General features: G+C 56.3%; 2 protein-coding genes across 3 annotated transcripts; one reads left to right on the top strand and one right to left on the bottom strand.

Annotated features, from left to right (window-relative positions):
• The first annotated feature begins 598 nt into the window (after positions 1 to 598).
• On the top strand, positions 599 to 5,790 carry PTGDR2 (prostaglandin D2 receptor 2). Of its 2 annotated transcripts, none has more exons than XM_043452242.1 (2): positions 599 to 703; positions 3,034 to 5,790. In XM_043452242.1, exon 2 carries the CDS (start codon positions 3,042 to 3,044, stop codon positions 4,260 to 4,262), a length of 1,221 nt encoding a protein of 406 aa, XP_043308177.1. In that variant the 5' UTR covers positions 599 to 703; positions 3,034 to 3,041; the 3' UTR covers positions 4,263 to 5,790. The 2 variants fall into 2 exon arrangements, with proteins under 2 accessions (XP_043308177.1, XP_043308178.1); XM_043452243.1 differs by lacking the exon at positions 599 to 703 and adding an exon at positions 2,143 to 2,415.
• On the bottom strand, positions 5,656 to 14,170 carry CCDC86 (coiled-coil domain containing 86). The gene is made up of 4 exons (XM_043452244.1): positions 13,308 to 14,170; positions 8,550 to 8,679; positions 6,726 to 6,800; positions 5,656 to 6,547 (listed from the first exon to the last, which is right to left on the bottom strand). The coding sequence occupies exons 1-4, from the start codon at positions 14,045 to 14,047 to the stop codon at positions 6,428 to 6,430; spliced, it is 1,065 nt and encodes a 354-aa protein (XP_043308179.1). The 5' UTR covers positions 14,048 to 14,170; the 3' UTR covers positions 5,656 to 6,427.
• Between the last annotated feature and the right edge of the window lie 601 nt (positions 14,171 to 14,771).

Genomic DNA, 14,771 nt, shown 5'->3' with positions numbered 1-14,771 from the left:
GCCTGGGAGGTGACACTGTTGCTCTTGGTCACAGATGGCCAAGCAGGGGCAGGCAGGGGGAAGTGGCTTACCTCCCAGCTAGGACTGTGGGCAGCCTGGACAGCCAGACCCATGCTCTTACCACAGCCCCACCCTGCCTTCCTGGCCATAGAGCCCTCGGGGCCACTTCACAGACCGCCCCTACCCCTGGCCCTGCGCTGCCTGGGCACACGGGAGGAGCCACATGAGTTTCTTTCCTGAGGGTGATGGGGTCAGGGGAGGGCAGTCCAGGATAGGACAGGTGGACAGGACACCCTTCTCCTCAAGCACTTCTCCTATACACCTGCCACTCTCAAAATGAACACGGGCTCACACTTTCTGCCCTACGCCTAATTCTCCATGTACACGTACACTTGACCCTGGGCTTTTGCAAAATCACCTTTGTAAAGAGAGACAGGACAAGCTGGGCTGCTGGCAGTTACGTCCAGTCCCCATCAATGGAGATGGATGTTACTTGAATACCAGTGTAATACTTCACTCTCTAGCTGTCCCCGCCTCCCCCCACACCCCTCCCCTAGATACACACACACTGACTCTGGGGCTGACAGCTTATTTCCTCCCTCAGCCTCCCTCCCCTGCCTCTCTCTGCCTGCCCGCTGCCTCCTGTCTGCCTCGAGGAGCTGACTGCCTCCCGGGCTGGAATCCTGTGTGCCCTCTGTACCAGGTAAGGAGATGGTGGCCCCGGGGCTGGGCAGCCTCAGTGCCTCCTCTGGACCCAGGATAGAGGGCATAATTTTATCAGGGGAGAGGGCTCTTACCAGCTAGGATGGCAGAGACTAGACTGGAGGGGACATACTGCTCTGAAGAGGGAAGCACCACAGTTTCTTAGGTAATTACTAGACAGCAATCACAGTGAAAGACCGTTAAAGCTTCTCTTTCAAGACTCAGGAGCCATCTGGGTGGAAGGGTTCCATGAGCGGGTCCTAAGGTAACTGACCCCAAGTTCACCCAGCCAGGAAATCAAGGAGCTGGGATTCAAAGCCAGGTCTCTGACACCAAAAACCTAGTGTTCTCTGCCCCCAGCCCTCTGTCAAAACAGGACTCTCATTGCTGGGCTCCCTGAAAATCCTGGGAGGCTGGGGGCCAGACTCCATCAGCCAGAAGGTCCATCCTGGCTCAGGTCCCAGGGCACAGCAGGACATGCTTTTGCAGCATCCTCGGGGGACTTAGATGGGGCTAAAAGGGATGTTTCAGCACAGGGAGGGGCTGGCACGTGTGTGTTTGCTGGGAGTGGAGTTCCTGCAGCGCCCCTTCCCCGGCAGCTGAGGGACACTGGGTAAGATCTTGCGCTCCTCTGAACCTCTGTTTCCTCTTCTAGAAAATGGGGTCTCACAGGGTCGTTGTGAATGTAATTGCTCTGCAGACTCTAGAACTTGGGAAATTTGAGTGTTCTAGGGAGCACACGGGGACAACAGCACCCCTCCCCCATACCTGCAGGTCCCCAGCTCCAAGTGCCTCACCTGTCAAGGAAATTCTAGTTTGATATCCTGGGCCCTCATCCTATGAAGGACCGTGGTCTCCAGAGAAGGGTGTAGATTTTCGCATCCTGGCCAAAACTGTCTCCTGTGGAAAGATGGATACTGAAGACCAATCCCCCTGACCCCGCCTTGCCTTTCCTTCTTCTTTTCCTCCATCACCTCATGCTTAGAGCTCAGAAGCAGAGGAATGAGAGCAGGCTGAGTGCTAAACTCTCGTTTCTCCACCTGCCTGTGTTATTCGGGAAATTTTGGGCAAGTGATGGAAACACTTGAGTCTCAGTGTCCTCATCTGCAAAATGGGATGGAGAGAAGTACCAGCCCCTTTCTTCTAGAGCCGTGAGCAGGAGAACACCTAGATAAAGGACCTACCACGGCTCCTAGCATGTGGGGGGCCCAGGACGATCCAAGTTCCCTCCCCCCGCTACCCTGCTGACCTCCTGCTGGCAGCCTCCCATCCCGACCTCCTCCGCCCTCACTGATCTCCACTGGCTCCACTTTGGGTGGTCCTGGATTCTTGATGAGGCTGTGGGTCTGCACTTCTGGGATGACTGCACACCTGGCCAGAGCCTGGCTTCTCCAGTGCTTACCTAAGTAGTTGCTCCATAAAGGGCTGTTGAATGAATGTGTGGGTGAGTGAATAAATGAATGAACAAGGCTGGGTTTCCTGGAACTGGCAGAGCGCCTGTGGCCGCCTCTGGGCAGGGGAGAGGTCTTTTGGCCCTGATGGGCCTCCAGAGCCCAAATCTGGTAGTTCCTCCTGCCCAGCTCTCTCTCTGCTCTTATCTTATTTCCTCTTCAGCTATCAGAGGGGGGGTTGCTTCCACTGTTGGCAGCCACACACCCAACCAGCCACCACTGTGGGAGTGAAGGGCCGCAGGAAGATCTGCAGGAAGGCAAGGTCTGGGGGGTGCTGGGGGTGGGTGGGTGGAGGGCACCCCTTAAGGCCATGGGCTCCTTCCCGTCCCATCCCCCAGTCCAGTTGAATCCTCCTGCCCTTTAGGGGAGCCTCACTCACGCCCCAGTGCTCTGGGGATTGGGAAAAGGGAGTCCTGCATGGCCTGACCTTGGTACCTATTTCTCCAATTGATCTTAGGCTAGGTACTTAATCACAATGCCATTGATATAGTGCTTACTTCGTGCTTACTCTTGCTTGAAATGCTTATATGGTGGTTGTTGTTGTTTAGTCGCTAAGTCGTGTCCAACTCTTTTGCAACCCCGTGGACTGTAGCCCACCAGGCTCCTCTGTCCATGGGATTTCCCAGGCAAGCATACTGGAGTGGGTTGCCATTTCCTTCTCCAGGGAATCTTCCCAGCCCAGGGATTGAAACCATGTCTCCCACTGGCAGCTGGGTTCTTTACCACTGAGCCACCGGGGCAGCCCCTGAAATGCTTATATATTTGTTCATTCATTTAATTCTCCCAACAACCCTATAACCTAGACACAGTCCCATATCCTGGCCAGGGTGCCCCGTTGCCCAGAACTGCCCCCCACAGTGCCTCTTCCTCTCTGCCGCAGAGCCCACCATGTTGGCCAACGTCACGACGAAGCCACTCTGTCCCCTCCTGGAGCAGATGAGCCGCCTCCAAAGCCACAGCAACTCCAGCATCCGCTACATGGACCATGTGTCGGTGCTGTTGCACGGGCTGGCCTCGCTGCTGGGCCTGGTGGAGAATGGACTCATTCTCTTCGTGGTGGGCTGCCGCATGCGCCAGACCGTGGTCACCACCTGGGTGCTGCACCTGGCCCTGTCTGACCTGCTGGCCACTGCCTCCCTGCCCTTCTTCACCTACTTCCTGGCCGTGGGCCACTCCTGGAAGCTGGGCACCACCTTCTGCAAGCTACACTCCTCCATCTTCTTCCTCAACATGTTTGCCAGCGGCTTCCTGCTCAGCGCCATCAGTCTGGACCGCTGCCTGCAGGTGGTGCGGCCCGTGTGGGCGCAGAACCACCGCACGGTGGCCGCTGCCCACAAGGTCTGCCTGGTGCTCTGGGTCCTGGCCGTGATCAACACCGTGCCCTACTTCGTGTTCCGGGACACCATCCCGCGGCTGGACGGGCGCATCATGTGCTACTACAACGTTCTGCTCCTGAGCCCCGGGACGGACCGCAACGCCACGTGCGACTCGCGCCAGACGGCCCTGGCCGTCAGCAAGTTCCTGCTGGCCTTCGCCGTGCCGCTGGCCATCATCGCCTCGAGCCACTTGGCTGTGAGCGCGCAGCTGCGCCACCGCGGCCGCCGGCGGTCCAGCCGCTTCGTGCGCCTGGTGGCGGCCGTGGTGGCGGCCTTCGCGCTCTGCTGGGGCCCCTACCACGTGTTCAGCGTGATGGAGGCGCGGGCGCACGCGAACCCGTCGCTGCGGCCGCTCGTGTGGCGCGGGCTGCCCTTCGTCACCAGCCTGGCCTTCATCAACAGCGTGATCAACCCGCTGCTCTACGTGTTTACCTGCCCCGACGTGCTGCGCAAGCTGCGGCGCTCGCTGCGGAGCGTGCTGGAGAGCGTGCTGGTGGACGACAGCGACCTGGCCGCCGGGGGCAGTAGCCGCCGCCGGCGCCGCGCCTCCTCCACCAACACCTCGGCCTCCTCCTTCTCCGAGGGCAGCGGCCGCCGCCTGCCTGCGCTCTGGCCCGCGCGCCTGCTCGACTGGCTGCTGGGCGACCGCGCGGCACCGCCGCAGAGGGACCGCGCCCCATCCCAGGACGAGCGGGGCCCCCTGAACCGGGCGCTGAGCACCACCTCGGGGTAGGAGGCGCGGACCCGAATCGCCCGGCTCAGAACCATTCCATTCTCCCCGGGAGGCAAGGACTGGGAACGATCGCGCGTAGTAGCTTCCCCAGGGCCCAGACGTCCAAATGTAGATATCCCGGCTCTTAGTCTAAGGGAGGCTAAGGAATCTATCTGCGTATTAAAGTCCCCCACGTGACTCAGTGAATTCTTTTCAGAAAAGAAGTGAGTTAAAGAGTGCTTCTCAAACATTATTGCGCGGGAGTCATCCAGGGATTCTGTCTGGTTGAGCTGGCCCGGCCGAGGACTGGCGCGGAGGGGCAGGGGAGGGGGGTGGGACTGAAATTCTGTTTCCAACAAGCTCCCAAGAGTAATGCAAGGCTAAAACCCTAAGACGTCTCAAGCTAGGGTAGTGGATACACAGGACACATCTCCCTGGAGCTATTTTAGCAGGTGATGGGTGGGGTCGAGTTTTACATTAAACCAGTCAGGTAGTTTTGGAGCTGAAAGTGAGAGAGCAAAGGTTTGGGAAGCGCTGTTGGGGGCTAACCTTTTCACTATGGTCGTTTAGTTGTCATTTACTGACCTATATAGGCTTTATCTCAGTCTGGGGAAGAGGGTCAAGTTCTATTAGCCCCACTTTTTATTGATACCTGTGCAAGTTGCAGTGCAGGAAGGTTAAATAACCTACCCAACATACAGGGTCTGCATACTAACCACTGGCATTTACCTGTTCAATTACTGTATGTGAAAGAGCCCCCCACCCCCCACCCCATACTCAAGGTCCTTAAGATAGTAGCTGCGTGGGAGCCCCCATCTGTCTGCCCCAGCACTGCCCAAAATGGCAAAAGCAAGGGGTGCTATGGTCAAATGTTCGGGAAACCTGGGCTAGTTAAAGTACAATGCGCATCTGTACTGAGGTCTGTAGTGTTTGAATGTGCCTGGCAACCTCCGAGACCACAGCCCTTTTTCTGAGCTCACCTGATATGCCAGCCTTCAGTTCCGTGGGATGCTCTCCGGGCAATGCTGGTAACCTCTAGATCTGTGCATCCCTCACCTCCTGACCTCACAGGGGCTGCAGCTCTGACCCTCAGCTGGCAGGTGTGAGGGGTAACTTAGTGCAGCACCTCCACTATCCTGTTTAGCTCAGCATCCCAGGCCTGGTGCAATACACATCTGGCTGATGGAACACCCATGGAAGAGCCGGGTGAGAAACTTCTAGGACACGGTTCAGGGCTCCCTGTGCCATCACCTACAGCTGGGCTCCCAGTGTTTACTCACTTATTCCCACGCTAGGCAAACAGAGCAGTTGATGGACAGCTGACTGAACAGACATCCCATCCTGATGCCTCACCCACATTCCCTCCTCCCTGCTCCCTTGCTTCTCTCAGCACTTGGCACCATCTGACACACAATACACTTTACTTGTTTATTATGTTTTATCCATCAGAATGAAAGCTCCTTGAAGGCAGGGACTTTTGTCTGTATTCCCTGCCACCTAGAATTGTGCCAGTACACAGCAGGCGTTCAATAAAGATTTTTGCTCGAGACTGGATGGCATGAATTAATCAGATTTCTGGGGGCTTCTGCAGAGTCTGGGACAGGAGAGGGGGAGATAGACACTATCCCTCCCTCCCCAAAAAATGCCTCTCCCACCCCATTTTAACCTTAAGTGTTGCAAAGTGTGGTGGAGTTAGATTTAGTCTGCTGGGTGACAGGGTCAGTGGGCTGCAGAGGGATCCAAAACAGCCTTTGGAAAGGTTCAGGGGGGAGCTGGATTCCTGACTTCTGGTCTCCTGGCCTGGGTTGGACCCAGGACCCTGAGACAGAGCCCACACATTCTGGGGAGTCACCCTCCAGTCTTCAGCTCCCTGAGGAAGCAGAAATTACTCTTCTCAGTTTGAAGGCACTTGGAGAGAAGAGGGCAGTGGTCAGGAGTAGGGGGGAGGAGAGGGCTGACCCTTTTCCGTCTTCCAGTCTCTGTTCCAGGATGGAAGTTCCAGGCTCCGTCTGCTCCACAGAGACCTGCCTGATGGCCCTCGAAGGCTCAGAGCCCCAGCTCGGGTGCAGCCTGTTTGGGGGCCACAGAGCCGGAGTGCCGGATCAGCGGAGGCGGGTGGCCAGTGGCCCGGGGGCTGCCGTGTGTGACACGGTGGTTGGCCACCGAAGGCCTCGGCCATCCTGAGCTCAGACCTTGGTGGCCGGCCGCTGTGGCGGCTGCTTCTGCAGCTGGGCCAGTGTGTCCCGCTTCTCGATGGATCGCAGCTGCTTCTTCTTCGCCCGCTTGAGCTTGGCGGGGTTTCGGATCTGGGGATGGTTGAGGGGAGGGCATCAGTGTGGCTGGGCTCTCCACCCCATTCCCCAGGGAAAGGGAGGTCACCGCGGGGGCCTGGGATCATGGCACGACCAGGGGGCCATGAGGGAGGGGCGCCAGGGTGTCTGGAACCCGACATCCAGCCCGTCCCCCAGGCAGGGCGACACTCACCACTTGGACAATTTCCGCCTTCCGCTCGTTCTCCAGCCGGCGCCTCAGGTTCTCCGCACGGCGTTCCTTCTTCTCCTGGACACAAAGGGGAAGGAGGTATGTATGCGTCTGGGCACTGAGGCGGCCCCGGTCTCCCAGGCAGTGAGAGCTGAGAGAATTCCCAGGGAGGAGGGCCAAAGGGCCACTTATCCCAGCTCCCAGTTGCTCCTGGTGCTGTGGGGGTAGACAGCCAGTGAGGACACTGTTCCTATGCCTGTGGGACCACCACCCAGAGGCCTGCTGTAGCAGGAAGTTCCTGGCTCCGCCTGAGAAGGTGGGCACCTGATCAGGTGTAAGACATGGGTGGTGCCCCACCTGGAAGCTCAGGCTCACATGGACAGTGGTCCTTTGCACCACGCCCCTCATCAACTGCCGCCCGGGGAGAAGGGATCGCTGGCCCTTCCCCTCATTTCCATCCTCTCAGCGTCTCCCTCCTCCTTGAAGTCCACAAGCCCCTAGAATGCAAAGGCAAGGGTGAGGGCTGGCTTTCCAAGGGTCACCCCGGTGCAGGGCTAGGAAGGGCGAAGGCTGCAAAGAAGAGACCCCAAAGCAATCTGGGTCAGTCTGAATCCTGACTCTGCTACTTCCTAAATGGGTGACACTGGCCAAGTGGTTTAAGCTCTGGGCCTCTACCTCCTATCTTTAAAGTGAAGGTGTGATTACATGAGGTTGCTTTGAGGACTAAATGAATGAATACATACACAGGGCTTGGAACAGTACCGGCCCACTGGGGACACTTAGAAGGTGAATCTAGATGGAGTCTTCCTCTGGAATGGCTATGCTGACTACTGTGCCTGGTGGGCCCGGGGCAGGGATGGCGGCCTCGAGGCTGTGTGTGGTCAGGGGCCTCTTGGCTTTGGCAGCTCAAGATAGAAGGGGCAGCCTGGGCCCGTGGAGAGAAAGGAGAAGTGATACTTGAGCTCCTGGAGGCTGGGGAAGGTCTGGGCTGGGGGCTGGGCAGGGGCACCTCTGAAGGGGATGGTGACAAGAAGGTTCTGTCTTGCCCAAGAGGGAGCCAGGGCCGCACAGGAAGCGAGATAAGGCCCCAGTACACGGTGGCAGCCACACCATCTGCAGGGTCTCTGCCACAGGAGCTGAGCTGGGGCGACTCAAGGCGGGGGACAGATGACTGGGTGACTGGCCCACCTCTCCCCTTGAGGGCGGGCAGGGACTGCAAGCTAGAGGCAAGGTGTCTGACTCTTTGGGAGCCCCTGGGACCCCTGGGTGAGTGAAGTCCTACTGATCACTCTGCTCCTGGTGAACCAACACCAGCACCTCCCTCTCTCTGGGTGCTGCCTGCTGGCACTTCCTGGAGACTAAAGAGGTTGGGCGTGAACCTCTAACGGGACATTTGTGGCCTTGGGTTGAGTGTCAGGGAGGAGCTGGAGGATTCTGCAGGCAGCCCTCTCTGCTGATGTGTGGGAGCTGTGTCTCAGAGGACACTGGCAACAACACCCAGGATAAAGCCTCCGATTCGTCAGCCCTTCCCATCAGAGCAGGTCCAGGGCAGGGACCCCTGAACCCATCTCACTGAATGCTCTGATCACCAGTGAGGGCCCAGGGGTCTTCATCCTGGGCCTCCTCCCATCCCTGGGGCTCACATAAGGCCCCTGGCTAAATCTGATGTTCCACTGGGCTTCCCTACCCTGGGGTCCTGGACTGCACTTCTGCTTCTGGCCAGGCTCCCTGTCTTCCCAAGGTCTCTGGGTTAGAGGACAGCTCCTCTCCCCACCTGCCCCTGTTACGGCCAACACCAGCTCAGTTCCTGCCTGGCCCGCCCCTCACCTGCCGGCGCCGCTCCTTCTCCTCCTCCAGATGCCGGGCGAAGTCCTTAGCCAGCTTCCTCTCCTGCCGGTCCTTCATCTTCCGCTGCCAGGATGTGCGCAGGGGCTTGTCCTGAACCATCTGGGAGAACCTGGGTGTGGGAAGTGGGTGTTCAAGGAGCCAGTGTAATGCCCCTGTGCCCTCCCTCCTCTCCGTTCCGGGCCTTCTCCCCCAGATCCCGGTCAGAATCACCTGCCCCACCTGCCAGCTCCCCAGGCAGTCGACCGTCCAGGCCTGGGGCAGGACAGGGCCCCCGATCACACCCGAGGCCATTTCTGAAGCCCTGGTTATGTGCCTGAGGTGGGTACTCCCTTTCTCTCCACTTTACAGAGGTGTGACTAAGGCTCAGAGAGGTTAAATAATTGCTCTGGGTCACCCTGCTCCTGAGGAGCAGTCTGTGATCAAGAGTCCAGGCCAAATGGCCTCTGCTAGCAAGCTCCACTGCTCTGGCCAAGCGCAGGGGGCCTGGGTGTGGACGCCTCTGGAGTGGGGTTCACTCCCTACCGAGGTGCCCGTTTCATCTCAGAACATGCAAATGCTCACAGTCCCCTGCAGTGATTCAGAGTCTCTCTTCCCAGCAGGGGAAATGTGAATACGGAGTGGGAGCTAGGCAACATCAGGGAAGCCTGGATATTCTAGAGAGTGACAGTGACAAGGTCACAGGAGGAGCGAGATCACCTCTGTAAGAACACCACCAGGATCTAGTGGTTGGATGACCTATGTAGGATACGCTGTAAAATCTTCCAGGAAAAAGGAGAAACACTTTGAGGATCAAGAAGGAATGAGGAGCACGACTAGGAAAATGCTGAGGGCTGCCTAGACTGATGATGTGGGCCTGTGGGTTTCTGCAACCATGCCCCTCCCTTTTCTTTTTCTCTGAATGATTTGAAGCCTGGGGTGCAGGTGTCCCATGGGCCTTCTTTCCTTCTCAGCAGATCCTTTTGTAGTGGCCTTTCCACCTCCCTCAATAATTTCTTGACTTTCCAGAGCTCCTGTTTATCCACGTCCACTATATCACAGCCCATGTGGTCACAGGAAGCAGGGCTCTGAAGGCTGCAGCGGACACCACGCAGAGGCCTCACTCCCACTCCCCGGAAGGCTCAAAACTGCTCTTCCAGTTCATCTCTCCCCCTTCCTGCTCCCTAGGAGTCTGGCACATACAACCTGGACCCTGACCCCAGGCCTGCCCATCCTCAGCCTGATTCCCCCTCCCCAGTTCTGCCTGTCCCCCGCTGCTCCCTCTCCCCCTCCCTAAGGGCCTGCTGCATGGACTCCCTCCCTGCCCTTACAGCCAGGCATCTCAGACTGGGGCATGAGGCCCCCGAAGGGACAAGGCCGAGGGGAGCTGGACACACAGAGCCTCGGGCAGGACTCGTGCTGCATCCTCCCGGGGCAGCGGTCAGGGGACCCTTCTGTAGCGGTGGGGACGCCCTTTATCTATGCTGGCCAATCAGGGAGCCTCGAGTCACACTGGCTGCTGAGCATTTGAAATGTGGCTGATGACTAGGGAACTGAATTTTGAACTTGAACTGTAAGCTATTTAAACAGCCACAGGTGGCTGGTGGCTAAGACACTGGGGCAGTGCAGTTTCAGAGCACTGCTTTTACCTGGAGATTGAAGGAAGGCAGGCCTGGATCCACCCCTTACTACCTGTGTAACATTGGGCTGGGCAGCCTCTCTGAGTGTGTTACCTGGAGATGAGAGCCATTGCCATTGCAAAGGGTGGTGGGAGGGTTAGTGGCTCTCCGCCCGAGAAGCACTTAGCCCAGTGCTCTGCACATGGTAGGTGCTCAGTGAATCCACCCTTTAGAGATGGGAGCTGGCTCACTCAGGGAGGACTGGGCAGAAGGGGGCATTGGGCCTGGACATGGGAGGTGGGCCTTCCCAGCCTTGGCTGCCTCCCTTGAGCCCCCCCCCCCCCCCCGCCACCGCAGCTGGTGCTGGCCTCCCCACCCCACCGCCGTTTAGTCTTGGGGCTTACTCACCAACCGCCAGAGCTGCTTCCTCAAAGATCCCAAACACCCACCCCACCACCCTTCTGGCCCCTATCCACAGGCCTGGTGCAGCTTCTGAAGGTGCTTTAATTCTACCGCAGCAGCTTCCTTACTGGTCTCCCTGCTCTCGCCCCTGCCCTCGGAATGGTCCCCCACAGGCCACACCGGTCCTCCCAGAGGTCAGGTTGCATCACTCTTTTGCTCAATACTTCCCATGTCTCCGTCGCACACTTGGGTCCTTACAAGGACCCGCGTGACCTGGCCCTATGACCCCTCTGACCACTCTCCTCCTACGGCGCCCCCATTGCCCATTGATGAGGCCTCTGGACTGTTTCTCAATCATGGGAGCACAGGCTTGCCTCTGGACTTCCTGTTCCCCTTGCCTGGATACTCTTTTCGGATATGTTCATTCAAGCCTCTGCTCACATCCCCGGGACAGTAAAGTTATCTCCGATCATTGTGACAATGGCCCACACTCTCTGCTCTTTTACTTGTTACTGACATACTGTGTTGCTCTTTTACTTGTTACTGACATACTATGTGTTGGTTACCCATTTCTCACAACCAGAATGTTTCATTTACAGCCATGCTTACCCCCAGACCCTAGCTCGATGCAATGTAAATTGGTTAAATGATGAACTACCTTTTGTTTTCATTCATCTATTTGTTCAACTCAGTGTCTAGCATGTGCTGGGCTCTGGAGGAATCCAGCCATTAAAGGTAAATCTCCACTTTCCTGAAGCCTCTGGTCTAGAGGGGGAGCTGGCAGCCCACAAGAATCACAGAACTAAACAAGCATTTATGCAAGTGGGGGTGTTAACAAAAGAGGAGTATAAGGTACAATGACAACACACAGCTTGAGGATTTGACCTTTGTTGGGTTGGAAAAAGAGGGCTTTTCCCAAGGAGCGATGTTTAAGCTGAGCTCTGAGAGATGAGCAGGGATTGGCCAGGGGGACAGCCTTTCAGTAGAAGAACAGTATGTGCAAAGGCCCTGAGCTGGGAGGGAGCATCACCCACAGGGGCACACGGAGGGGAGGTCAGCGTGAGAGATGCTCAGTGATGACGGAGGAGAGGAAGAAGTCTGGAGCACGTCTCCAGGCAAACAACAGGAAGTCAGGAAGGGTTTCATGCAGTGAGTTGGGACAAAATACCCTGTTTCTCTCGCTTCTTGGTATCCTCTGCTGAGCCTGTTCATGGGTGCAGGCAGCCCCCTCTTGCTCAGCGAGCTCATTTCCCTCCTCCACCTCCCAAGTACCAGGCTCCTACACTCAACTTGCTCATCACCCTCTTCCCACCAGAACCAGCCTTTTCATCTGGTCCTGCCTGGCCATCACTGGCCCCAGCATTCTCTAGGACCTGCTGGCATCGATGTGGAGGGGCAGTGCCACCACCCAGTTCTCCAACAGCCCAAAGCCTCTGATTGGTAACTTGTAGGAAATTACTCCCTGTTTTAGATTCTGCTCCATTTAATGGGGGAGGGGAATAATTCCCACTGCCTTGGGCTTCAGGGGATTCAGCAATATGACATTTGCAAAAGGCCTAGCACACAAAGCATGATATACAGTCAATTCTTAGTAAATTTCTGCCTTCCCCATGGTTCCTCACAGTCACAAGTTCTTGCCTGCCAGGTGATTTTATTGTTGTCTGGTTGCTAAGTCTTGTCTGACTCTTGTGTGACTCCATGGACTGTAGCCTGCCAGGCTCCTCTGTCCATGGGATTTCCCAGGACCTCTCCTTACTGGCAGCCTAAACACTTCTTTAATCAGCTGAGCCTCTTTGTTCCTTCATTCAACAAGCATTTAACAGAGTACTTACTGCCGGCGGCACAGAAAGATGTGACCTCATGCCTACCCTTTAGAAGGGATAGTTAGTTTGGGATTGACATGTACACACTGCAGTATTTAAAATGGACAGCCCCAAGGACCTATTGTATAGCACAGGGAACTCTGCTCAATATTATGTCACAACCTAAATGGGGAAAGAATTTGAAAAAGAATGGATACAGGTATATGTATAACTGAATCACTTCACTGTACACCTGAGACTAACACAACATTGTTAATCAACTAGACTCCAATAAAAAATTAAAAGAAAAAAAGAAGGCTGCAATCCAGTGCAAGGTGGATCTACAGAGCATACGTAAAAGGCTTTCATGCAGGCTTCGGAGTCAGATCTGTGTTCAGGTCCTGCCTCTAGCACTCATTTAGCCTCCCTGAGCCAAGGGGTCCTCACATGTAAAATGAGGATAATCCTAATGCCTGCTGTTTTCAGAGAGCTGATGGGCAGATTAAATGGCAAGATGCATGCTGGTCCCTGTTTGAAAGGCCCTTTCCCTGGACAACAGGTACTAGAATGCTTAGTAGCGTCCTTTATACTAGGTGCTCATTAACACCTTTATAAAAAAGGCAAATAACTGTAATGGATGTTGGTCCATGAAGACCTCCCTTGCTGGTACACTTGCTTCTGCCCCATTTCTAGAGAGGGCGGAGACAAGGATAAAATTGTGTTGAATGAACACAGACATGAGGGTGCTATCCAGGGGTCCTTTGAGGGCACCCCTGCCTGAGATCTCAGTGCATTTTACCACATTCAGGTTATAATGACCTGTTTGTGTGACTCCCCACTGATGTGAGCTCTCTTTAACCCATGACCTATCTCCAGACTGCACCCAGGCCCCAGCACCACACAAAACCCCAATACTGCCCAGTTGTCCCCCACTTCACCTCTTCTTTGAGCGGTCCTTCCACACCCGCCCAGACTTGGGCTTCCCTTTCGGGATTACAGGAACCTCCTCCTTTGGCTTCTTGGACGCTGGGGCCTGGGCCGAAGAACCTTCTCGCTTCTTTGGAGCGGGGCCTTCTCTCGCCGGCTCCCCAGCTGCAGGTGGCTTGCTCGGCTCATGCTGATCCCGTGGGGAGCCGGGCGACCGCGGTGTCAGCTCCTGCAGTGGCTTCGAGGGCTCAGGACCCGGTGCTTTCTGACCAGGGAAAGGCTCTAGTGATCCTGAGTCCTGCTGCAACTGACGTCGAGGGGACCCCGGGGTCGGCTCTTCCTTATTCTTGGGCAACTCCGAGTCCGCTTCTCCTTGGTCCTGGGAGAACTTTGGTGATTCCTCACCTGGCTTTGGCTGAAGTAGGTGGGATTCAGGACTAGATTCCGGCTGACTTTGGGGAAAATTCAGGCCTGGATCTCGCTGACCCTGGGGGGACCCTGAGTCCAGCTCTGGCTGCTTTCGAGGGGACCTTAAGGCTGGCCCCTTCGGCAGACTGGGTGATCCTGGGCTTGTCTCCGGCTGACGACTGGGAGATCCCAGGCCCGGTGGAGACCTAGGCTCCCTCGTTTCTTTTGGGTTCGACTCGAACTCCACAAGGGCCCGTCTCACCCGCAAAATTGAGGTGGGGTTGTCCGGAGATTCAGGCTTTAGTCCTTCCAGCCGGCGGCTGCGTCTCAGCGGCGTATCCATGGTTCCGGGACCAACTCCGAGCCCACGTGCAGCCTCCGGGACTACCGGCGCCGTCCTATGACGTCAGAAGTCGCCACGTCTGTGCCTAGCAAGAGAGGCTGTTGCCGCAGAGGCCATGTTGCTGATGGGTGAAGGGGAGTGGGTGGAGTCCGGGGGGTGGTGCCTAGGCTTACTAGGCGCATGCGCAAAGCGCTTTGGCGCATTTACTTGTGATTGACTAGTCCCAGATTAAGACCCGCAGTTGCTTTTCCTAAGAACCTGGTCTCCTGGGAAAGAAAATGTGCAGGCGGAAAAAGGAAGAGACGGACCCATTTTTGGAAGACAAGAAGATTGGGAAAACATCCAGGGAACCTGAAGGCAAGGCTGGATGGAAACTTTACCGCTAACTCACTCGTGTGCAATTAGACAGGGGTCCTCGATTTTCTCATTTGTAATGTGGATGCTTTTGCACTAGTTTGGTCCTGTCGGGGTACCCCTGACCGCCAGAGTGAGTGGTAGCTGGTGGATCCTGGAAGTAGGAAATTTCTTAAGTTCTGAATTGTGTGTTAAATATAACACCTAACTTCCCTGAGTCCAGTGGTTAAGACTCAAAGAGTTTCCACTGCAGAGGGCGTGAGTTCCATCCCTCATCCCTGAAGGGGAACTAAGATCCCTCATGCTGAGTGGTGCTCCCCCCCAAAAGAAAGTGTAATCCTTGCTTTCTCTTCTCCCATTCTGTGCTCAA

The sequence above is a fragment of the Cervus canadensis genome, chromosome 29 (assembly GCF_019320065.1).
Source record: "Cervus canadensis isolate Bull #8, Minnesota chromosome 29, ASM1932006v1, whole genome shotgun sequence".
NCBI classification, from domain to species: domain Eukaryota; kingdom Metazoa; phylum Chordata; class Mammalia; order Artiodactyla; family Cervidae; genus Cervus; species Cervus canadensis.
The sequence above is the reverse complement of the archived record's forward strand: the minus strand, read 5'-3'. Positions and strand labels throughout refer to the sequence as shown.